Source organism: Lissotriton helveticus, chromosome 6 (genome assembly GCF_964261635.1).
Source record: "Lissotriton helveticus chromosome 6, aLisHel1.1, whole genome shotgun sequence".
Taxonomy (NCBI): Eukaryota; Metazoa; Chordata; class Amphibia; order Caudata; family Salamandridae; genus Lissotriton; species Lissotriton helveticus.
Genome location: NC_136067.1, coordinates 39,164,360 through 39,189,446, shown reverse-complemented (window position 1 = coordinate 39,189,446; position 25,087 = coordinate 39,164,360). Strand labels below are relative to the sequence as shown.

General features: G+C 47.3%; 1 protein-coding gene across 1 annotated transcript in view; it reads right to left on the bottom strand.

The window, feature by feature from the left end:
• The window catches only part of KIF6 (kinesin family member 6), a 1,617,941-nt gene that overhangs the window by 136,246 nt on the left and 1,456,608 nt on the right, over positions 1-25,087 (bottom strand). Inside the window, exons 18-19 of the mRNA XM_078647330.1 lie at positions 19,191-19,326; positions 13,851-13,948 (exon numbers count right to left, since the gene is read on the bottom strand). Of these exons, the coding sequence (XP_078503456.1) occupies positions 13,851-13,948; positions 19,191-19,326 (234 nt within the window). The remainder of the gene's footprint in view (positions 1-13,850; positions 13,949-19,190; positions 19,327-25,087) is intronic.

The following is a 25,087-nucleotide window of genomic DNA, read 5'->3' as shown; positions in this document are numbered from 1 at the left end:
AGAGGAGTTAGCACCTGGGCTGAATAGGGCTGTGCCTGCCTTCCACAATGCTGGCTCCACCCCCCTGCTGGGCGGCTGAGGACCCTGCCCCTTACTCTGAAAGTAAAGATGCAGCCAGCAAAACAAAGTGCTCAGGATCCACCCAGAACTGGTTCAGACCGGGCACAGGGCCCACATGCACCAAGAGAACAAAGACTTTAGGGGTATAAGTACAGGACCCCTGACAACAGAAAATTAGATCATCCTGGAAATCAAGAAGGAACCTCTGCCAAGGAGAAAGCTGAAACTGAAGAAGGAAGATTGTCCTGCTGTTGCTCTGCTGGACTGACCTGTTGCTTTGCTGCCAAGGAGAGGGGAAGGACTTTGCTGTGTCCCCTGTCTTGAAGGAATCTCCAAGGGCCTGAGAAGAGCTGGCTCCCTGTTTTGAAGTCCCAGGAACAAAAGGACTTCACCCCCAGCTTCCCTGAACTCTGCTGAGAGAGTTCTGTCCCTCCTAGAGTGCTTGATCCAGTTGTGGGGCCTCTGGAGGTTGGACCTGTGCTGGGAAGCTTGAAACTAAGCTTGAGTGACTTTTGAAACTGAAAAGTGTCGCATCGCTCGCTTGCGGAGCGCATCCCCGACAGTGCGAGAAGTTTCCCGCCGCTACGGAGGTCGAGACGTCGCATCCTTCGTTTGCGGGACGCACCAGACCGGTGCGGAAGAATCGAACATCGCTGAGAGTATCGTCGCAGAGCCTGTCGTCGCTGGGTGAGAACGCCGCACGGCTTGCTTGCGGACCGCATCACGTCGCTGCGAGTGTCGTCGCAGAATCATCGCATCGAGGAGCTGCGAGAGAAAGGATCACCGCTGGACCGCGCATCTTCGCCCCGGAGATCGTCGCAGCACCTACGAGATCGTCGCATCGTGCCTTTGCGAGAACAGACTTCCTACGGAACCTACGCACCGGAATCCACACAAGTGGCCTTCCTCCCCATACAGACCGGATTCGTCGCAACACGCCCGCTGCTGCAGCGGGGCTGTCGCATCGCCTCCCCAGGGTCTCAGGAGCAACGCATCGCTTGTTTTCCACCGCACCAGCTTCTGCTTTTGGAACTTTGTTGCAACTAAAGGTACTGTGAGTAAACGTGACGCAACTGTGAACTTTTCACGCAACTGTGGTTATTTTTACCGCAACTTGAAGAATTTTAACGCAACCTTAAGAACTCTTTTTGAAACCATATTTGAACTGTGTATGTTGGATTTTTATCGTTTTGGTCTTGTGTAGTTTTAGATTAAATACCTTTATTTTTCTAAACTGTTGTGGAATCAGTTTGTGGTGTTTTCACTGTGTTACTGTGAGTGTTGGTACAAATACTTTACGCATTGCCTCTGATTAGCCTAGACTGCTCAGGCCAAGCTACCTAGAGGGCGAGCAGGGGTTATCTCAGAGAGTTATCTCCTTGTCCTGACTAGAAGCAAGGGTCCCTATTTGGACAGTGGTACCTACCTCTGCCAACTAGAGACCCCCAGTTCTAACAATATCCAATTAAGAAAATATTACAGATAAAAAACCTGCATTTTAATCAGTCCTGCAGGTTAATTAATTCATGCGATCGGGCATTATTAGGAGTCAATAGTGCTTGCAACTGAAACCATAACAGAATTATTCGACGCCTCCCAGAGCACGGATGATGTATAAAAAGGTATTAACTAGCCCAGTTAAATACAGTATGACGTTTTGTTGAGCACTGAAGCTATGTATGCATCGCAGGTGCGCCTCCTGCAAGTTTAGCATTTTTTTACATCCTCTGATTGATTTTGCATTGAAAGCTTATCAATACACAACCAGCTTGCATCATGGTCGCTTACTTCATCAGTCCAAGATGGCCGTCCATACGTCATCAGTCCAAGATGGCCGTCCATACGTCATCAGTCCAAGATGGCCGTCCATACGTCATCAGTCCAAGATGGCCGTCCATACGTCATCAATCCAAGATGGCCGTCCATACGTCATCAGTCCAAGATGGCCGTCCAAACGTCATCAGTCCAAGATGGCCGTCCAGGCCACCGCTGTGAACCAGCTCACCCCACTGCAAAGATTATATTTACCCTGACCTGAGAACACCTGGACGGATGGAGTGCACGCATTACGGTCTCAGGCAGTCCTCTAACCCAGTCGTCTTCAAACTTTTTGATACCAAGACCCCCCCCATCAAAAATTTTTAGGCGTAAGGACCCCCTCCCCAAAACAATTCTAGAACCTGGTGGTCCTAACCATTGACAACCATAAATGTTGTCCAAAGAAACGGCCAATCTGTGGTTGCACTGTATTAGTACCAGTTTAACACCCAAATATAGCAATAAGCAACAACAAGGTGACAGAGCAGCTTTACAAAGGGCCTTCTACAGAGCAGCAACACCTGTTGCTGCTTTTCAGTAACTGTTAAACCTTTTGAGTAAATACATTTTTTGTGCTAAAATCAGCAGATTATGCGGCACATTATGGATTATGTGGCAAATGCGGCAAACCTATATTTATGCTAAAATTGCTGCAGACGCACAATGACATGATTCCAGTGGCCTTTGGTATAATAGCTATAATGCATGGCCTGCAACTTTATTGCACGACATCAGAGGAAAACCATACTGTATTTCATGGGATGCTGACAGCTTGGCATTTACAGCTGCATGGAACTGGAGGTAGCTGAACCTCATTCATCAAAATTATAACATACATGTGTTTTTGAGGTCTTTCCCCGTCAGGTAGCTACATAAAAAATAACGGGCAGCTTCAATGAATAATAAATACATTTTAAAAAGTTGTTACCCAGTGGGAAATGCACTATAATAAATTAGGAAACCTCTATTAGCTGATGCATTGCAAAAGTCTGTGAGAAAGGAGAGAGTCACAAAATTAAATCGCGGTTGGTGCAGTGGAGAATAGTAACTTGTGTATTTTTAGTGCTATGAGGTCACAGCCTGTGACAGAAAGCACTGTGAGTCTTTATTTTATACTTGCAATGCACACAGTATACAATAGACTGCTGTAAAATGTGCAAAATGTTTTACGATAAAATGGTGCTTCCAAAATATACAGGCCGCTTCCAAAATATAGTGGCTTATTTATAAGCTCCTTGCGCAGCGGGTGAGCCATTTTTATGACGCTCTGGTTGCGCAGAGAGCAGACCCATATCTACGAGGTCACGCAAAGTCCCTTTGCTTGGCTTTTCATGGCCTCCTAGATATGGTGTAAGGCAACGCAGTGCAAGTCGGTGCGTTGCCTTCCAGTGCGTAGGGGAGGGCATTCCATGGGCGTTGCGGTGGGTTTTCCCATGGGCTTTGACACATTCCCAGATGTACAAAGATCTGTAAACCTGAGGATGGGTCAAAACTGTACACCGCCCCAGGAGATGCGTAACGAGGAGAAATATCTTTATTTCCCCTCAATTGTTTCCTCTTTCTATGTGTAGCACACATAGAAAGAGGAAAAGGCCTCCGTGGGTTGTTTTTGCGCAGGAAGGCGTGCCTTCTTGCACAAAATCAATCATGCAAACAATGCAGTCACCCTTGCACCATGGTGGAAGAGTGCATGTATTGGCGACAGGCACCAACTTGTTTGCCAAGTGGTACAAAAAGGGGGTGGTGATGGATAGAGCATCTGAACCAATCGAACACTCACACCCAGTCAACAGATCTGGGTTTAATCCATCACCGTTCTTTAGCCCACTCTGCCACCCCAGTTCAGATATGGCCATATGCAAATCAGTCTGACCCTGTGCCTCATGGGAACAGTCCAACCCGAACTGCCAAGCCATGCCTTCCCTGGACCGGAAACAAGCTTCCGAGGACCGGTTTCTGGCATTTCAGCCGTCTTCAGCCGGGCTTGCTTGAATCCAGTGGCAAAGTGAGGAAGAGACTCACGTCTGAGCATACCCTGCCACAATTATGGTAGCCAAAAGCGGTACAAAAGGGGGTGGTGATGGACGGAGCATCTGAATCAATCAAACACTCACACCCAGTCAAAAGATCTGGGTTTAATCCATCACCGTTCTTTAGCCCACTCTGCCACCCCAGTTCAGAAATGGCCATATGCAAATCAGTCTGACCCTGTGCCTCATGGGAACAGTCCAGCCCGAACTGCCAAGCCATGCCCGGCAGAAAGGACCGGAGTGCACCGTATCTTATAAATACAGTCCATCCCTGTACTTTTGAATTGGCATAGGGCAGCACAGCAAAAATACTTGCGGAGCAGAGCTGCTCTACACCATTTTCATTGGAAATGAGACCAATAGATTTTTAGTAATAACCAGACCCTATGTGATGCAATTTTCTTTTACATAACTGTCCCTTCAACACATTCTCAGGGATAGTAAGCACTATGTAAATATAATGACTGTTAAAAGCAAGCACTTCATAGCTCAGTAAACTCCATGCACTACCACTCAAGAAGTGTTTTCATAAATTAACTACAGCAGAACTCTCATGTTCAGAGAAATCAAAGCCAGGCAGACAGATAAACACACCTTTCTGCCAGTGTGCTGCTGGCCTGAAAGAAATGCAGATGTGCACAAGGAGTTCATCTGCAAGTCCTTTACATTTGCAGAGTAACAGGTTGTGCACATTTGCATTTCTTTCAGGCCAGCAACACACTGGTAGAAAGGTGTGTTTAGCTGTCTTTCTGGCTTCATTCCCAGCACAGGAAAGTCCCTGAATAACACTCCAGGGAAAACATGTTAACTACCGGAATCATCCATCTGGGCCGTTTTCTTCAGCAAATGAAGAGCGCGACCCCCTTTACATTCCTCCAGGACCCCCCTGGGGGTCGTGCCCCACAGATTGAATACCTCTGCCCTAACTTATCCACTCATCCCATATTCTGTGAGGCTTCCAGGGGCAGCCTCATGCCTCGTATACCGGCCTCTCTGATGTCCATGCCTATCCGCCATCTTTTACCGAGGGGGCTTGGTTGTCTCCAGCACTGGACATGGTCTCTTCTGATGATGTGGCCCATCCTCATGTGAATCTCCTCTGTACCAGGTTTACGGGTGCCATCCTTGGAGTGAGATGAACAGACCTCACCTGCCCGGCGCTGCCCCCAAGCTTCACGGATTGTGTTTCTACAGGGACTGAGCTAGCACAGCTCCATGTAGTATGAATGAACCCCCCCTGACACCTCACACTGGAGGCAGTCAGGGTGACGGCTCCTCAAGCCCCCGTGGGGTTCTGCAATGTCCAGTATCTGTCTTACTTTAGGCTGTTTGGCTATCACCGTCCCTCTTACTGGTCCATGTGAACCCCCCAAACTCCCTGGTGACGCCACAGAGCCCGGGTTTGGCAGGAAATTTGTATGGTAGCATCAATGAGCTACTCCCGAAACTCTGGGCCAGATGTACGACACTCGCATTTTGTGACTCGCAAATTGCGTCGCTTTGCGACTCACAATTTTGCGAGTAGCAAAATGCTCTGTACAACAGTGTCCCAGAGATTGTTAGCGATTCCCAATGGGGTCGCAAATTGCATGCCTTATCAATAATCATGAGGCAAGCTCAATTTGCAACCCCATTGGGAATGGCTGCTGAAGTCCGCAGACCACCATGTCTGGGACTGCTTTTTACATAAATCAATCAATAAATCAATAGTGTTTGTTTCCTCCCCCCGCCCCCGAGTTTTGCGTATGTGGCATCCACTTTGTGGGCAACAGGCGATGTAGAGCTGGGATTCCTACAGATTTCACGAACCTTGTTGTGTTTGATACAGGATTTGGTTGAGAAAGGTGTTGGTGAGGCGACGACTGGTAAATTGTGATAGTCCCATTATTTTGATTGTGTTTACAATTTTGTGACTGATTGGTTTGAATTGCTATGCTTCTGCTAATAGTTCTTTCTGCTGCTCAATATTTTTCTACCACTGATCTAAAATACATTCTCTGGCGGTAGTATTTATTTCAATAATAGGTCTTTGTCCGGATTGACATTGACTGGTAGGAGTCATAGGCTCCGCTGCGCTTCTTAGGACTATGCAGAGAGACAGAGCATCCATAATTTTTTTTAAAAAGGGTAGCTACTTACTCATCGTTTAAGGCACACAGCAAAGTTGTAGGGACAGTGCAGTTAAATAGTGTGTGACCTGGCATCCTTGGCATGGTTTTCGTTGACATTTTACCTCTACCTCCTATGTTTTCGATGCTGTGCTGGATTTCGTTTTTGCTGGCTTAGATGCTTTGGGCACTTTGCCACTGCTGATCAGTGTCACAGTGCAAGTGCTCTCTGTGTAAATTAATATTGGTGCTTGGTTCTCCCCGATTGGCATATTTGTTTTACCAGTAGATCCTTATTGAAGTGCACTGACTGTGCCACGGCTGGGAAATAAAGAGCTACTAGTGGGCTTGCAGCGCTGATTGTGCCACCCACATAAGTAGCCTGGAAAAGATACCTTAGGTCTGCCACCTCAGTGCCTGTGCGCAGTTTGTACATAGGACACCCTATGGTCGGCTCAGGGTACTCCCCTGGGCAGGATGCAGTGTACTGGAGTGTGTGGTGTGTCCTGGTGGTGAAAAGCTGCCATTTTCCCTTTACACTATTGAAGGGCTGTCCTGCCGAAAGGACAACATTGGGAATTTTTGTAACATTTTACGAGTATAACTTTCATAGGGATAAGATAGAAAATAGGAAATTGATAACACATCTTTTAGTAAGGATGGTATTTAAAGTCTGTGTTTGAACACAGCACTTTTAGAAAGTGGCCATTTTCTTGTCCAACATTTCTGTGTGTTTCTTTCTGTGGATTGACTGTCTTGTTTCAGTGTGACAGAGAAAGAGGATGTGCATTTGGTGTGGTGTTCTGTTGTGGTGCTTTCACTGTGTTACTGTGAGTGTTGGTACAAATACTTTACACATTACCTTTGGGATAGGACTGTCTGCTTGTGCCAAGCTATCATGGGGGTGAGCAGGGGATTATCTAAAGTGTGTATCCCCTTACCCTGACTGAAAAGGAAGGTACCTATTTGGACAAAGGTACCAATGTACCCCAAATGGAGACCCCCATTTCTAACATAGTTTTTGTACATAGTCTTGAATGGCCAGGGAGTATGCTTTTAAAAAGGATTAAGTATTGTCGACAGGCGGTCACCTGCTAAGGTCACCTACTGTCGAAGGGGGGTAGGAGATTAGCTCCTTGGCGAACTAAAACATTAAATGAGGTGCATGAGGTGCCTGAAACAGTATTTTGGGCAACTAAAAAACTGTGTTTGTCTTTGGCTTCTGTGCTTGGTACATATATTCTTGTGTGCTGTTTTGTGTTGTAAGTACACAAGAAGGTTTGTTGTGCGCGTTTTCTTTCTTGATACTACCACAAGAGCCCTCCAGAGTGGTTTAGGAACGGTCATGACGGTGGCCTTCTCCATAAGATAATCGGTTGGACTCGCTTTAGCCACTAATTTCACAGACATGTACTCCATGCTGTGAACATGCCCTTGAATGATCAGACACAGCACCACGCCAGTGCACATCTAACCGGCTATACAACAGTACTGTTAGAAAAAATGTCATGATTAAAAGTGTGTCACCTTGAAGTCAGCCATGTTAATGCTCCTCCTTTCTGTAAATTGATGGAATTCGAATTGAAAAGGAGATAAAAGGACGTGTAGACTAGACTGATGTTCCCTTATCTGATCCTTTAGGAGAACTATAGGTTGATGGCTCTTGTTTAAATTCCCATATGGCAGCATCACTATTGCTCATGTTACTGCAACACTACATACGGCCGCAGAAGCATCACATGTCCCTTATTAGTTAGCCTGAGTAACTGAGTTGTGAATTGTAAGTAAGTGTAGTGCCCAACGGAAAATAAAAGATGATGTGGGAAGGGATAATGTTTGCAGATCAGACAACTAAGGAAAATGATTAGACTGAAAATGAAAAGAATGTTCGTAATAGACCCTGCTGAAAAGGTACCAGAAGTCATGATGTTTGAATAGAAAGTATAGCACAATTGAAAGGACAACGGATAGTGTATTGATAGGCCAGGGAAGGAAAAAGAATATTGCCAGATGCTTATGTATTCCCCGTGGTTATGAGGAGACATTGCTCAACTCGTGTACTGTATGATGAGCATGACGCACAATACTAGGAGGGGTACCTGTATGCCCCAGCTAATTTCACACCACACATTTTCCTTTTCTGATGTTCTTCAGATAAATAATATAGGAATAGATAGCTATAGTAATTGGATGTCCTTATTGTTCTTTAATCCCTTCCATGCTGATGACGGCTCCCGGCCGTCATGACCGCACCCGCGATCGGAATGTGCCGCACAGGCGCAGAATCGCGGCCGCGCCCAAGGGGTTAAGAGTTTAGCAAATGGATTGAGGCTTATCCCACTATTTAGTGTTGAGAGGCAACAAAAGAAAAATTATATAAAGTTTTATCCTTGCCAGTTAACTAAAAGTTTGCATTCTATCTACTAATAGGTCCAGGACGTCCTGCAGTCACTAGAGGGGCCCGGACGTGATGGTCAGCCTGGCTGCTTGCTATGGAACATCCATGAATACGACCAAGGCATTATCTCCATTATTCTGTACTATCGAAGGCTCAGTATCTCATCCGAGGTTCTCAGCCTCTTACATGGTGTGTGCCCCAGGTGTCAGCATTATCAACATTATTCTGTAATATTGAAGTCTCAGCTTCTCATCGGAGGTGCTCCTCCTCTTACCGAATGTGTACCCCGGGTAGCAGCATTATCACCATTATTCTGTAATATCGAAAGCTCAGCTTCTCATTGGAGGTGCTCAGCCTCCTACCGAAGGTGTACCCCAGGTGGCAGCATTATCACCTTTATTCTATAATATCGAAGGGGCATCTTCTCACTGGTGGTGCTCATTCTCTTACCAAACATGGACCCCAGGTGTCAGCATTATAACCATTATTCTGTAATATCGAAGCCTCATCTTCTCATTGGAGGTGCTCAGCCTTTTATCGGAGATGTAACGCAGGTGTCAGCATTATCACCATTATTCTGTAATATCGAAGGCTCAGCTTCTAATTGGAGGTGCTCAGGCTCTTACCAGGGTATACCCCTGGTGGCAACATTATCACCATTAATCTGTAATATCAGAGGCTCAGCTTCTCACTGAAGGTGCTCAAGTTTTTTACTGGAGGTGTGCTGAAAGTGTCAGCAATATCACCATTACTCTGAAATATCAAAGGGTCGACTTCTCACTGGAGGTGCTCAGACTCTTACCGGGGGTGTAACCCAGGTGTCAGCATTATAACCATTATTCTGTAATATCGAAGGCTCAGCTTCTTATCAGAGGTGCTCAGCCTCTTACCGGAGATGTACCGCAGGTGTCAGTATTATCTCCATTATTCTGTATAATCGAAGGCTCAGCTTCCCATTGGAGGTGCTCAGGCTCTTACCAGGGTATACCCCTGGTGGCAACATTATCACCATTAATCTGTAATATCAGAGGCTCAGCTTCTCACTGAAGGTGCTAAAGTTTTTTACTGGAGGTGTGCTGAAAGTGTCAGCAATATCACCATTATTCTGCAATATTAAAGGGTCGACTTCTCACTGGAGGTGCTCAGACTCTTACTGGGGGTGTACCGCAGGTGTCAGCATTATCTCCATTATTCTGTAATATCGAAGGCTCAGCTTCTTATCAGAGGTGCTCAGCCTCTTACTGGGGGTGTACCGCAGGTGTCAGCATTATCTCCATTATTCTGTAATATCGAGGGCTGAGCTTCTCATAAGAGGTGCTCAGTATCTTACCGGAGATGTACACCCGGTGTCAGCATTATCACCATTATTCTGTATAATCGAAGGCTCAGCTTCTCATTGGAGATGCTCAGCCTCTTACCGGGGGTATACCCCTGGTGGCAACATTATCACCATTATTCTGTAATATCGATGGCTCAGCTTTTCACCGCAGGTGCTCAGCCTCTTACCGGGGTGTACCCTAGGTGTCAGCATTATCACCATTATTCTGTAATATTGAAGTCCTAGTCTCTCGACTGTGGTGTTCCTCCAGGCGTGCACATTTTCACCATTATTCTGAAATATAGACAATTCAGCCTCTCACCTGAGGTGTCTCCCCGGGGTTAGCATTATCACCATTATTTTTTAATATCTAAGTCTCGCTCTGCTGACTCGGGAATCAGTATTAGCACAATTATTTGTTAATATCACATTCTATTCTGTGGATCGGCTAACTCATTCCTATGGTTTCAGGGTCACAAGTTACGATTCGATGTCAAAGTTTATATCTTGTTCAAGTATGCCCGGAAAGGATGCCAGCCATCTTACAATCATCGTCACTAGGTAATAAACATCAGGGCATTATCCTGGGGCAGTTTGTCTTTACTGGGCTATGGTAGTACCCGCCTTTGGTACTGCTGTTTGCGTCCTTCGTCCTGGGCCATGAGGTAGGATTGCACTTCAGCTGGGTAACTAAAGGCCAGATGTACGAACAGAGCGGTACAAAAGGGGGTGGTGATGGACGGAGCATCTGAACCAATCAAACACTCACCCCCAGTCAACAGATCTGGGTTTAATCCATCACCGTTCTTTAGCCCACTCTGCCACCCCAGTTCAGACATGGCTATATGCAAATCAGTCTGACCCTGTGCCTCATGGGAACAGTCCACCCGGAACTGCCAAGCCATGCCTTCCCTGGACCGGAAACAAGATTCCGAGGACCGGTTTCTGGCTATCAGCCGTCTTCAGCACGGCTTGCTTGAATCCAGTGGTAAAGTGAGCAAGGGACTCACGTCTGAGCATACCTTGCCAACTTGTGGCGAACAAAGCGGTACAAAAGGGGGTGGTGATGTACGATCAGGGCTGGCCTCAATCGAAGAGCGCAAATTGCACACCAACTTATGAGTCTAATATTGCAATGCAAACTACATACTAATAGGTCGCATCACAAAATCACCAGTCGCAGATGGCAGACCCACCTGCCCACCATGTATTCATTGGAAGAGCAGACCTCCGCCCCTGTGCTTGCATTCCCAAATGGGAAACTGGTTCATTTAGAGCAGCCTGTGTTTCTTAAAGGATCTGGTGCTGCCTTGAAACAAATCCTATTAGGGAACACATTGGAGCAGGAGACAGTACTCTCCGGAACCACTGCCTCGTCCCCCAGCCCGCACGGCAAGATTCACAAAGTGAAACCTGTCCAACGTTGCCTTACTCCCCGTTCCAACCTCAAACAAGCATTTGCAATGCAATAAGTATCACTTTTTTTAGAGTTAGAAAAAATGGCCTCGTGTATAAAAATGTCTTTTACCTATGTGTTTAACAGCCAGATTCATCATTGAAAAATCGGCTCGCAAAGGGCCAGATTCTGAGAATCTGGCCCTTTGCGAGCGCAATTTTTGCATTTGGGATTCATCATCCCAAATGCAAAAATCGCTAATTGCGAAATCGCATATTTGCGAGGAATTGCATTTAAGGAATCTCTATTTGAGATTCCTTAAATGCAATTCATTAACCATTTTTTATTTGCGAATTTGCTATTTCTGGCTGCTATTAACCGCGAAGTCTGACTTCGTGGTAAATAGCGAAAACTTAGAAAAATGCACTTTAGTGCATTTTTCTAAGTGGTATGTTATACACACACATGTCCTCTGGACATGTGTGTGCGCAACATCAGGCTAAATTTACATTTCAGGGGTGCTACAGGGTGTCCTTTGGACACCCCTGGCACCCTTGAAATCGCATCCTTATTTGCGATTAGCAAATTGCTAATCGCAAATAAGGAATGACTCCCCATTCATTCCTATGGGCTCATTAGCAATTTGCTAATCGCAAATAAGGAAGCTGTAGGATTCGCAAAATAAATTGCGATTTGTACATGATTCCCGTTTTGCGAGTCTGTAATAGCGATTCCTTAAAAATCGCTATTACAGACTCGCAAAACGGGACTTTGATGAATCTAGGTGTTAGTCTTGTATCTTCCTCTAATGTGTGTAATCGGTTGACCTGGAGATGACCCAGCAATAGTGGAGCCGAATTTACGCATGTATTTCCATGTAGATAAATAAAATCAATGCAAATAATTCAAACATTTAGGACTGATTAAAACAAACAGCAGATGTGTGGTTAGATTCATACTCCTCGCTGACACTTAGTGAAGTGTAGATGGGTGCCAGGGACATTATTTCCATGCGTAGCACAGGTGACTAAACAATTTTGCACTAGTGACAGGTCAATTTTGCACGAGCACTCCCACAGACCTTCTAGTCATTTCTACTGAGTGAGCAATGCAAGAACAACATTTTCACCATATGAACTTGCGGTTTGCCCTTGTCGGTTAGTGTAAATGGGGGTGCAAATTGTGTCCGTCTCAGGAGCAAGTTTGTTCAGTCACATGTGAAATCATTGCCATTTCAAAAGGCAGGAATGGAAGAGGATGAGGAGCCCTGTTACAAATACTTACCATTGGACCTGGGTTACAGCTTGGGTGAATTTGTAAAATTGATACTTGTATAGCACACTACTCACCCGCAAGGGTCTCAAGGCGCTTGTACGAATACCGCTGTGGAATCCATCCTGGCTTTCCCTGTGAGGTGTCCACTCCTGGGCACCCCCAAGGTGAAGCCAGGCATCCTTAGCGTTGTTGGGGCCGTTGTGGAGATTAAGCAAGCTATTGCCCAGAGTCACAGAGTGGGACCCATGATTAGAATAGGCACCGAGGCGAGAATTATCAGGTCCGAGGAAATTGAGCCCAAGACCCGCCGAGGCGGGAATTGAACCCTGGTCCTGGGCTAGACCTCTGCATCAGGGTCTGCCGCTCTAACCATTGAGCCACACTTCTCAAGTATAGTGATCATAAATGAAGCTGTGTCTACACACGTTGAGATTTTATGCATGTGTCAAATAAGGATAGTTTGCACCGCAGAACACTTGTTCTACCTGGAGCCTACTACTGCAAAAACAAGCAGTGTTGTGAGGGTGCAGTACCACAGGCAGTCACTAGGTGTCCCTCGGGACCTCTTTTGGTCACATATGGTAATGCAGCCTGCGACATGTATAGGCAAAGGATATGGCGCAGCGGTGGGAGATGCCGACTGGTGAGCTGGGGATCCGTGTTCGAGCCTGCTGTGGGCTCAACATCCTGTGATAATGGGCTGAATGTTTAATTTCCCCGAGCCCATGGCAGAGGGCACTTCATTGCAAATTATGCATTAAAAAATGAGGAAAACAACAGGGGCCTCGGAGGGGTGGTGGGGGCCTGCAAGCAGGATTGTGGGAGGGGTGATGGGGGGGACAAGGACGGATAAAGCGACAACAAGCAAATGATGCAACCTAAGTTTCATTGCACAAGCACAAGAGCAGTTAAAGGGCAAAGAGTCAGGCCAACTAAAAAAAAGTTCATATATTAATAACCTGGACAGTAAGAACTCATGTAAGAGGGCCAGTCCTCATGGGAGGATAAAACATTCCAAAATGAGGGACTGCTAAGTGTATTCACCAATGACAGCAACAGGAACCAATGAAAAAGATGGGCGTTTTTTCAAGCCAATATCTTAGATACAGCATGTCTCATAGAGACAGCACAAGGGCTGAAAGGCGAGACCTAAAAACACAGAAAGGGGCAGCATATTGGGCACTGCAAGCTGCGGTAACAGATTTACACCCCAGGGTGTTTTCACAGCTTGCTAAATATGTGCCACGTAACATGAGGGCAGTTGTGTTTTGCCTGGTCTTCTGCCATCTCCAACAGCAACAGTAGTAAGTTGTTTGTACTCACATGAATCCCTAGTCACTTGTTACCATGAAGGAAAGATTTACTCCTGAGTCCTGGTACTAGTTATGTAGGTCAGCTCTGCACAAGATCACAAGCTCGTCAGAGGTAGTGCACTCGTGTGACTCACCCAGCATGTACAAGCTGCTGCTGGGACTCCACGGTCGCGTGGGTTGGGTTCATCCAAACACTGGGAGAGTTTGTCATCATCACTGGGGTTTGCTGGACCTAAGATAGAAGGGAAAGAAATTAGTTTCACAGTGTTTGAAAGAAAGTCAATAGATGCTGAGGGGGTAGACGTACACTGGGAACTTTCATCTTCACCTACTTCAGAGGTCATGAAATTAATAAGTTCACAAAAACATATCAGGGTGAAGTGCATTCTTCAAAATCATCAAGCATTACAATATTGGCCGGTTTAGACACAGTGCTGGTAAGACAGCTCAGTAGGTAAAGACTTGCTGCTGATATCTGTAGTAATCTGAAGGACTTCAGCTCGAATTCCTGAAAAACCGGCTCCACCTTTCATCCTTTCAAAGTCGGTAAACTGAGCACCATTACACTGGATAATAGAAAGAGCTACCATTTATAGCTAGAAACGGCAGGCGCGTGGTAGGAAACGCTAAATAAAAAATTACGTTATTTGTATAAATATATCTAAGTGCAGGTTACATTTCGGCATCTTCCAGCTTATGTAGGAATTTAATTCGCTCATTGTAAGAGTAAGATGCCACCATTTCACTCTAACACACTTTCTGTTGTTTTAAAAAAAAAGACAAATACACTTCCAGGCGAAAGCACTGCCAGCAGCCAATCACAGGCTTCCATCGGCGCATTTAAAGGTAAGAGGCTGGAGTCACGGCCCCTCCTGAAGAAACCATTAACCGACCCAGCAGAACCTAAGAACTACCGACCCATCTCCCTGCTCCCCTTTCCAGTTAAGGTTTTAGAAAAGGCAATCAACCAGCACCTCACCAAACATCTGGAAGATAACAACCTGCTGGACTCCTCTCAATCCGGATTACAAGCCAACCAAAGCACAGGGATTGTACTGATCGCAACCACCGATGACATCAGGGACCTCCTAGACCGGGGCAGAACAGCAGCCCTCATCCTCCTGGACCCGTCAGCTGCATTCGATACCGTCTCTCACCACATCTTGATCAACAAACTCCACCATATCGGAATCCAGGGAGACAACCTCAAATGGATCACCCAGAGAATCCCTCCCCCACCATTCACCTCGAAACCCAAGAAGATCATCAGCAGCGTCCCACCAGGAGTCGTCCCTCAGCCCCACCCTCATCAACATGTTAATGCCCCCCCCACCCGGCCTATACCATCAGATCACATGGACTTAACGCCAAAGACACCCAGCTCATCCTCTCTCTGTCAAAAGACCCCTCCACCAACAGAGTCAACTTCCAACCATGTATGACGAGCGCCGCTGACAGGATGAAGGTTAACTGTCTGAAGCTCAACACGGACAAGACAGTAGTCTTCATCTTTGGAACAACACCTCGCCATGGAAAGACGCATGGTGGCCTGCGTAGCTCGGACCGCCCTCCAACCCCCACCCTGACAGACCATGCTTGCAACCTCTGCATCATTGTGGACAGCAACCTATCTATGAAGAATCAGTCTCATGTGCCTGCTTCCACACCCTACGCCTGCCCCACAAGATCTTCAGGTTGCTCCCAGTCAACCCTAGATTGACCATCATCCAGGCCCTCGTAACCAGGAGGCTGGATTAAGGGAACACACTCTACGTAGGTATCACCACATGCCTCACGAAGAGACCATAGACAATACAAAACTCAGCGACGAGACTTGTCCTTGATCTTCCAAGACATACACAGATCACTCCCCACCTCAGGAACCTACACTGGCTCCCGATCCAGTAGAAACATCAGTTCAAGATGCTGACCCACCATACAAAGCCCTGCACAACAAAAGACCAGCATACATCAACAAACGCATAACCTTCCATCAACTGATCAGACACCTACGATCAGCCACCCTCTTCCTCCCAGACACCCCCTGGGTCCACCGAAGCAACAGCGGAGGACGCTCCTTCTCACACCTAGCGGGCAAAGCTTGAACGACCCGCCCCAGCACCTCAGGCCCGCCTCAATGCTCCAGCAATTCAGAAAATGACTCAAGACCTGGCTATTCGAACGAGCAGATCACTACCTAGCAGGTAGGAACTCCAGCACCTTGAGACCCTCACAGGTGATTTGCAGCACTTTCTAAAACCTTGATTGATTGATTGAGAATGCAGACAGTGGCTATTTTCACCTGCTGGAATGCCTAGTCGGCGCGTGAATCCCACTCCCACTGAGTATCATTCTTTGTCATAGTCTGCAGTGGTTTTGACAGGGTGGCCAAATCCGGGATGAACTGGCTGCACATCACCTCACCTCTGTGGCACATTGTGACATTATCGCACTACTTATTGCCTCCACCTCCTTAGGGTCAACCTGCAGCCCTTCCCTGGAAAATACGCATGATAAGCTGCTGTAAAGGCTAAATGAGATAGGGATCCACTGGAATGCCTTGGTTTGGTTTCGAGACTTCTTGAGGAGTAGATCTCAAGTCAACGCTCTGGGTGGCTAAGTCGTGAACCATGACGATTGATAAAGGTGTACCCCAGAGATCTTGTTTGAGCCCCTATTTGTTCACTATATAGGTGGCCCCTCTTGTCAAACTTATTAAATCCTTTGGCCTTGAAATCCTGTCTTACGCTGACGACACTTAGCTGATCATGTCCTTCGACAACAACGTGTAAAAAGAGTGAAGGAATACTTCTCCAATGGGATGAAAGCAATAGCAGAGTGGATGTCCGAGAACTATTGTCAGCTGAACACCGAAAAGACGGAAATAATGCTTTTTGGGAATGCACAACAAATATGGACCACCAGCTGGTGGCCATCAGAATTAGGAACTGCTCCTACCCCTAGTCAGGGTGTAAAAAACCTTGATGTCAAGCTGGATAAAGCTCCTACAATGAAAGAGCAGGCAATGTCTATAACAGGTACCTGCTGTTATATGTTGCGCTTACTAAGGAAAGCACTTCCTTTCCTTCCGCTCACTGCCAGGAAAACAATGATACAGGCTCTTGTAATTAGCAGGCTTGATTACGGTAATGCTCTTCTGGCTTCCGCCAATGAGACGTTACTCTCTACGCTTCATGTCTTGCAAAACACGGCGCTACAAAAGGGGATGATGGACGGAGCGTTTGAGCAAATAAAACACTCACCCCCAGTCAACTGATCTGGGTTTAATCCATCACCATTCTTTAGCTCACTCTGCCACCCCAGTTCAGACATGGCCATATGCAAATCAGTCTGACCCTGTGCCTCATGGGAACAGTCCAGCCCGAACTGCCAAAGCCATGTCTTCCCTGGACCGGAAACAAGCATCCTGCGACCGGTTTCTGGCATTTCAGCCGTCATCAGCCAGGCTAGCTTGAATCCAGTGGCAAAGTGAGCAAGGGACCTCAAAACACAGCTTATCTGTAACTTGCCATCCAGATCTGCATTACACTGGCTACCAGTCAGAAAAATAATTCCATTCAAGAATTGTTGCCTCACCCATAAATGTTTAGTTGGGAAAGGACCAAGCTACCCACATGAGAATCTTAAATGCTCTTAAGTTTGTGATTACAAATTCTGAATCAGAGTGTTTTATTTCTTAAAACCCAATAATTAGGTCCTGGCATTATGTTTGAGTATTGTATTAGACTGTATTACATGATTGATAACCCTTAGTAACCTTATGTGGTGCGCTGAAGCACTTGCCTACATGAGGAGCATGCTACACTATGTAGGGTGTGTAGTTGGAAGGATGTCTTTGTTATGACCCTTTGTGGGCAGTGTTTCCATGTCATGCATGATGACCACCGAGGTGCGGTTATCATGTAGCGTGCAGTAGTGTGGTGGATTGACTATGCTTAACCCTCAGGGGACATCGGGAGGAGTACACCCAACAGGGTGTCCCATTTGCATGCGTGGAGTTTACTAAAGGAGTCCCGGGAGAAGCCAAGTGACACTTCCCATTCATTGATTTGGTGCGATGAACAAAAAAGGTGTCTTTAGCATAGAGAATTTCTTATACTCAGAGAAGTCATTCAAGATGAAGGAAAACTGACTACTGCCCATTATTATATCACAAGTTCCCGGAGGGCGGCGCAGGTATATTCCACCTCCGGCCACCCTTAGTATCAGTCCAAAGCGTGTGAGGTCCTGAAGAAGGTCAACGTGAAAAAAATTGCCTTATCCACCGAAACGTGTATTTGACATCTGTAGGAGAGATCCTATCCCGCAACACAAATGACGGCTGAAATGGGAGATCTTTTCCAGTTGACAATTTTGGTTTATGTGGAGTGTGGCTGGGATGGGTATGAGTGGTATGTAGGAGAGGATGTGTTTTTGCTTATGAATGAGTGAGGGGTTCGTCGGATGGGGAGAAAATCAAATACGGGGTGAAAACAATCAAATACAGGGAGAAAACAATCAAATACAGGGAAACATGTTCTTTATAACAATGTGCTTTGTACAAGATTTTTATGGTGAATAGATGAAAAATGTGTTACTATTTTTTTCTCATGAACAAATAAGAGAAAGTAAAGATTTGATGATTATGTGATTTGTGAAAACAATATCATGGAAAAGTGATTAAAAGTACTGAAGTACTTATTTTTTAAAGAAAAAATAAAAAAATATGTAAATGTGTTAATTTGTTTGAATCTGTTTCTAGTCAGACCACCAGGCACTTTGAGCAATAATAAAGGAAATACAGGTTGGGATACTGTGTTTAGTTTATAGGTTTTGCTTTCCCCCTCAACCCTGACTTAAAATGAAACATGAGGGGGTCCCTTGGTCTCAGATAGTGTTTCCATGGTGTGCATGATGACCACCGCAGTGCGGTAATCGTGTCAAGGGAGGCTGTGTGTATCAGTGTGGTGGGTGTTGAGGTGTGAGACACACAGAGGTGCAGTTTCATGGTTTTCATCATGCTGCTAGCTCTGAAGAGCTCTGCAGGTCTCTTTATGGTATTTTTCATGATATAGTCTGCTTAGCTGGTTACTGCACTGGGTTGTCCAATCTGAGACTTTGTATGCAGCTGTGGTCCTGAGCTGAGTGACCCCACCTCGCTGTTTCGAGCAGTCAGTGTGTCCCTACATCACACTCGAAACTTCTACTATTCAGTCCCTCCAGTTTCTTGCACAACTAACAGAACTCACCATAGCCACAGTTCACACAGAGCCAAGAATCTGTTCTAGCCCCATGACAGATAGTCCCCAGGTTCACAGACAGTAGACACTAGCCCTACTGACAAGGGGAGAGTTTCAACTAAGCACACAGAATGCAGTCCGAGGGGTCAAAGGCCACTGCTTCCTAACACACCATGTCACAGGAGCAAACATCAGCACCACAGGGCATGAGAAGGACAGAAGCGGATGTGCTACCTGCATGCTTGTTGCCTCCTGGGACCACCAGAGCTCGAAGTCTTTCTGGAGCCTGACTTTGGACTTTTCCAGCAGCAGCTGCAAGTGTTCAATCTCGGTCTTCAGCCCCTTCAGCCGACTGAAGAGGGTTTTGTAGCTGCATTTAGAGGAGAGAGAAGGAGCAATCATAGGTCAGAGGCAAAACACACGATAGAAGGAGCCATCAGAGGTCAGGAGGAAAAACACATGAGAGAAGGAGCCATCAGAGGTCAGGGGGAAAAACACACGAGAGAAGGAGCCATCAGAGGTCAGGGGGAAAAACACACAAGAGAAGGAGCAATCAGAGGTCAGGAGGAAAAACACACTAGAGAAGGAGCCATCAGAGGTCAGGAGGAAAAACACATGAGAGAAGGAGCCATCAGAGGTCAAGAGGAAAAACACACGAGAGAAGGAGCCATCAAAGGTCAGGAGGAAAAACACACCAGAGAAGGAGCCATCAGAGGTCAGGAGGAAAAACACACGAGAGAAGGAGCCATCAGAGGTCAGGAGGAAAAACACACCAGAGAAGGAGCCATCAGAGGTCAGGAGGAAAAACACATGAGAGAAGGAGCCATCAGAGGTCAGGGGGAAAAACACACGAGAGAAGGAGCCATCAGAGGTCAGGGGGAAAAACACACAAGAGAAGGAGCAATCAGAGGTCAGGAGGAAAAACACACTAGAGAAGGAGCCATCAAAGGTCAGGAGGAAAAACACATGAGAGAAGGAGCCATCAGAGGTCAAGAGGAAAAACACACGAGAGAAGGAGCCATCAAAGGTCAGGAGGAAATAAAACACGAGAGAAGGAGCCATCAGAGGTCAGGAGGAAAAACACACGAGAGAAGGAGCCATCAGAGGTCAGGAGGAAATAAAACACGAGAGAAGGAGCCATCAGAGGTCAGGAGGAAAAACACACGAGAGAAGGAGCCATCAGAGGTCAGGAGGAAAAACACACCAGAGAAGGAGCCATCAGAGGTCAGGAGGAAAAACACACGAGAGAAGGAGCCATCAGAGGTCAGAAGAAAAACACACGAGAGAAGGAGCCATCAGAGGTCATGAGGCAAAACACACGAGAGAAGGAGCCATCAGAGGTCAGTAGGAAAAACACACGAGAGAAGGAGCCATCAGAGGTCAGAGGCAAAACACACGAGAGAAGGAGCCATCAGAGGTCAGGAGGAAAGAAACGCGAGAGAAGGAGCCATCAGAGGTCAGAGGCAAAACATACGAGAGAAGGAACCATCAGAGGTCATGAGGCAAAACACACGAGATAAGGAGCCATCAGAGGTCAGGAGGAAAAACACACGAGAGAAGGAGCCATCAGAGGTCAGAGGCAAAACACAAGAGAGAAGGAGCCATCAGAGGCAAAACACATGAGAGAAGGAGCCATCAGAGGTCAGAGGCAAAACACACGAGAGAAGGAGCCATCAGAGGCAAAACACATGAGAGAAGGAGCTGTCAGAGGCAAAACACATGAGAGAAGGAGCCATCAGAGGTCAGAGGCAAAACGCACGAGAGAAGGAGGCATCAGAGGTCGGGAGGAAAAACACACGAGAGAAGGAGCCATCAGAGGTCAGGGGGAAAAACACACGAGAGAAGGAGCCATCAGAGGTCAGAGGCAAAACACACCAGAGAAGGAGCCATCAGAGGTCAGAGGCAAAACTCACCAGAGAAGGAGTCATCAAAGGTCAGGAGGAAAAACACACGAGAGAAGGAGCCATCAGAGGTCAGGAGGAAAAACACACGAGAGAAGAGGCCATCAGAGGTCAGGAGGCAAACACACGAGAGAAGGAGCCATCAGAGGTCAGAGGCCCAACACACGAGAGAAGGAGCCATCAGAGGTCAGGAGGAAAAACACACGAGAGAAGGAGCCATCAGAGGTCAGGAGGAAAAACACACGAGAGAAGGAGCCATCAGAGGTCAGAGGCAAAACACACCAGAGAAGGAGTCACCAGAGGTCAGAGGCAAAACACACCAGAGAAGGAGTCATCAGAGGTCAGGAGCAAAAACACACGAGAGAAGGAGCCATCAGAGGTCAGAGGCAAAACACACCAGAGAAGGAGTCATCAAAGGTCAGGAGGAAAAACACACGAGAGAAGGAGCCATCAGAGGTCAGGAGGAAAAACACACGAGAGAAGGAGCCATCAGAGGTCAGGAGGCAAACACACGAGAGAAGGAGCCATCAGAGGTCAGAGGCCCAACACATGAGAGAAGGAGCCATCAGAGGTCATGAGGAAAAACACACGAGAGAAGGAGCCATCAGAGGTCAGGAGGAAAAACACACGAGAGAAGGAGCCATCAGAGGTCAGGAGGAAAAACACACGAGAGAAGGAGCCATCAGAGGTCAGAGGCCCAACACACAAGAGAAGGAGTCATCAGAGGTCAGAAGGAAAAACACACGAGAGAAGGAGCCATCAGAGGTCAGAGGCCCAACACACGAGAGAAGGAGCCATCAGAGGTCAGGAGGAAAAACACACGAGAGAAGGAGCCATCAGAGGTAAGGAGGAAAAACACACGAGAGAAGGAGCCATCAGAGGTCAGAAGCAAAACACACGAGAGAAGGAGCCATCAGAGGTCAGAGGCCCAACACACGAGAGAAGGAGCCATCAGTGGTCAGAGGCCAAACAAACGAGAGAAGGAGCCATCAGAGGTCAGGAGGAAAACACACGAGAGAAGGAGCCATCAGAGGTCAGGAGGAAAAACACACCAGAGAAGGAGTCACCAGAGGTCAGAGGCAAAACACACCAGAGAAGGAGTCATCAGAGGTCAGGAGGAAAAACACACAAGAGAAGGAGCCATCAGAGGCCAGAGGCAAAACACACCAGAGAAGGAGTCACCAGAGGTCAGAGGCAAAACACACCACAGAAGGAGTCATCAGAGGTCAGGAGCAAAAACACACGAGAGAAGGAGCCATCAGAGGTCAGGAGGAAAAACACACGAGAGAAGGAGCCATCAGAGGTCAGGAGGAAAAACACACAAGAGAAGGAGCCATCAGAGGTCAGAAGGAAAAACACACGAGAGATGGAGTCATCAGAGGTCAGAGGCAAAACACACAAGAGAAGGAGCCATCAGAGGTCAGAGGCCCAACACACGAGAGAAGGAGCCATCAGAGGTCAGGAGGAAAAACACACGAGAGAAGGAGCCATCAGAGGTCAGAAGGAAAAAGACCGAAGAGATGGAGTCATCAGAGGTCAGAGGCAAAACACACAAGAGAAGGAGCCATCAGAGGTCAGAGGCCAAACACACAAGAGAAGGAGCCATCAGAGGTCAGAGGCCAAACACACGAGAGAAGGAACCATCAGAGGTCAGGAGGAAAAACACACAAGAGAAGGAGCCACCAGAGGTCAGAGGCCCAACACACAAGAGAAGGAGCCATCAGGGGTCAGGAGGAAATAAAACACGAGAGAAGGAGCCATCAGAGGTCAGGAGGAAAAACACACGAGAGAAGGAGCCATCAGAGGTCAGGAGGCAAACACACGAGAGAAGGAGCCATCAGAGGTCAGAGGCCAAACACACGAGAGAAGGAGCCATCAGAGGTCAGGAGGAAAAACACACGAGAGAAGGAGCCATCAGAGGTCAGAGGCCCAACACACGAGAGAAGGAGCCATCAGAGGTCAGGAGGAAAAACACACGAGAGAAGGAGCCATCAGAGGTCAGAGGACCAACACACGAGAGAAGGAGCCATCAGAGGTGAGGAGGAAGACACACAAGAGAAGGAGCCATCAGAGGTCAGGAGGAAAAACACACCAGAGAAGAAGTCATCAGAGGTCAGGAGCAAAAACACACGAGAGAAGGAGCCATCAGAGGTCAGGAGGAAAAACACACGAGAGAAGGAGCCATCAGAGGTCAGAAGGAAAAACACACGAGAGATGGAGTCATCAGAGGTCAGAGGCAAAACACACAAGAGAAGGAGCCATCAGAGGTCAGAGGCCCAACACACGAGAGAAGGAGCCATCAGAGATCAGGAGGAAAAACACACGAGAGAAGGAGCCATCAGAGGTCAGGAGGCAAACACACGAGAGAAGGAGCCATCAGAGGTCAGAGGCCCAACACACGAGAGAAGGAGCCATCAGAGGTCAGAGGCCAAACACACCAGAGAAGGAGCCATCAGAGGTCAGGAGGAAAAACACATGAGAGAAGGAGCCATCAGAGGTCAGGGGGAAAAACACACAAGAGAAGGAGCAATCAGAGGTCAGGAGGAAAAACACACTAGAGAAGGAGCCATCAGAGGTCAGGAGGAAAAACACATGAGAGAAGGAGCCATCAGAGGTCATGAGGAAAAACACACGAGAGAAGGAGCCATCAGAGGTCAGGAGGAAAAACACACCAGAGAAGGAGCCATCAGAGGTCAGGAGGAAAAACACACGAGAGAAGGAGCCATCAGAGGTCAGAAGAAAAACACACGAGAGAAGGAGCCATCAGATGTCAGGAGGAAAAACACACAAGAGAAGGAGCCACTAGAGGTCAGAGGCCCAACACACGGGAGAAGGAGCCATCAGAGGTCAGGAGGAAAAAAAACACGAGAGAAGGAGTCATCAGAGGTCAGGAGGAAAAACACACGAGAGAAGGAGCCATCAGAGGTAAGGAGGCAAACACACGAGAGAAGGAGCCATCAGAGGTCAGAGGCCCAACACACGAGAGAAGGAGCCATCAGAGGTCAGAGGCCAAACACACCAGAGAAGGAGCCATCAGAGGTCAGGAGGAAAAACACATGAGAGAAGGAGCCATCAGAGGTCAGGGGGAAAAACACACAAGAGAAGGAGCAATCAGAGGTCAGGAGGAAAAACACACTAGAGAAGGAGCCATCAGAGGTCAGGAGGAAAAACACATGAGAGAAGGAGCCATCAGAGGTCATGAGGAAAAACACACGAGAGAAGGAGCCATCAGAGGTCAGGAGGAAAAACACACCAGAGAAGGAGCCATCAGAGGTCAGGAGGAAAAACACACGAGAGAAGGAGCCATCAGAGGTCAGAAGAAAAACACACGAGAGAAGGAGCCATCAGAGGTCATGAGGCAAAACACACGAGAGAATAGCCATCAGAGGTCAGTAGGAAAAACACACGAGAGAAGGAGCCATCAGAGGCAAAACACACGAGAGAAGGAGCCATCTGAGGTCAGGAGGAAAAAAACGCGAGAGAAGGAGCCATCAGAGGTCAGAGGCAAAACATACGAGAGAAGGAACCATCAGAGGTCATGAGGCAAAACACACGAGAGAAGGAGCCATCAGAGGTCAGGAGGAAAAACACACGAGAGAAGGAGCCATCAGAGGTCAGAGGCAAAACACAAGAGAGAAGGAGCCATCAGAGGCAAAACACATGAGAGAAGGAGCCATCAGAGGTCAGAGGCAAAACACACGAGAGAAGGAGCCATCAGAGGCAAAACACATGAGAGAAGGAGCCGTCAGAGGCAAAACACATGAGAGAAGGAGCCATCAGAGGTCAGAGGCAAAACGCACGAGAGAAGGAGGCATCAGAGGTCGGGAGGAAAAACACACGAGAGAAGGAGCCATCAGAGGTCAGGGGGAAAACCACACGAGAGAAGGAGCCATCAGAGGTCAGAGGTAAAACACACCAGAGAAGGAGCCATCAGAGGTCAGAGGCAAAACACACCAGAGAAGGAGTCATCAAAGGTCAGGAGGAAAAACACACGAGAGAAGGAGCCATCAGAGGTCAGGAGGAAAAACACACGAGAGAAGAGGCCATCAGAGGTCAGGAGGCAAACACACGAGAGAAGGAGCCATCAGAGGTCAGAGGCCCAACACACGAGAGAAGGAGCCATCAGAGGTCAGGAGGAAAAACACACGAGAGAAGGAGCCATCAGAGGTCAGAGGCAAAACACACCAGAGAAGGAGTCACCAGAGGTCAGAGGCAAAACACACCAGAGAA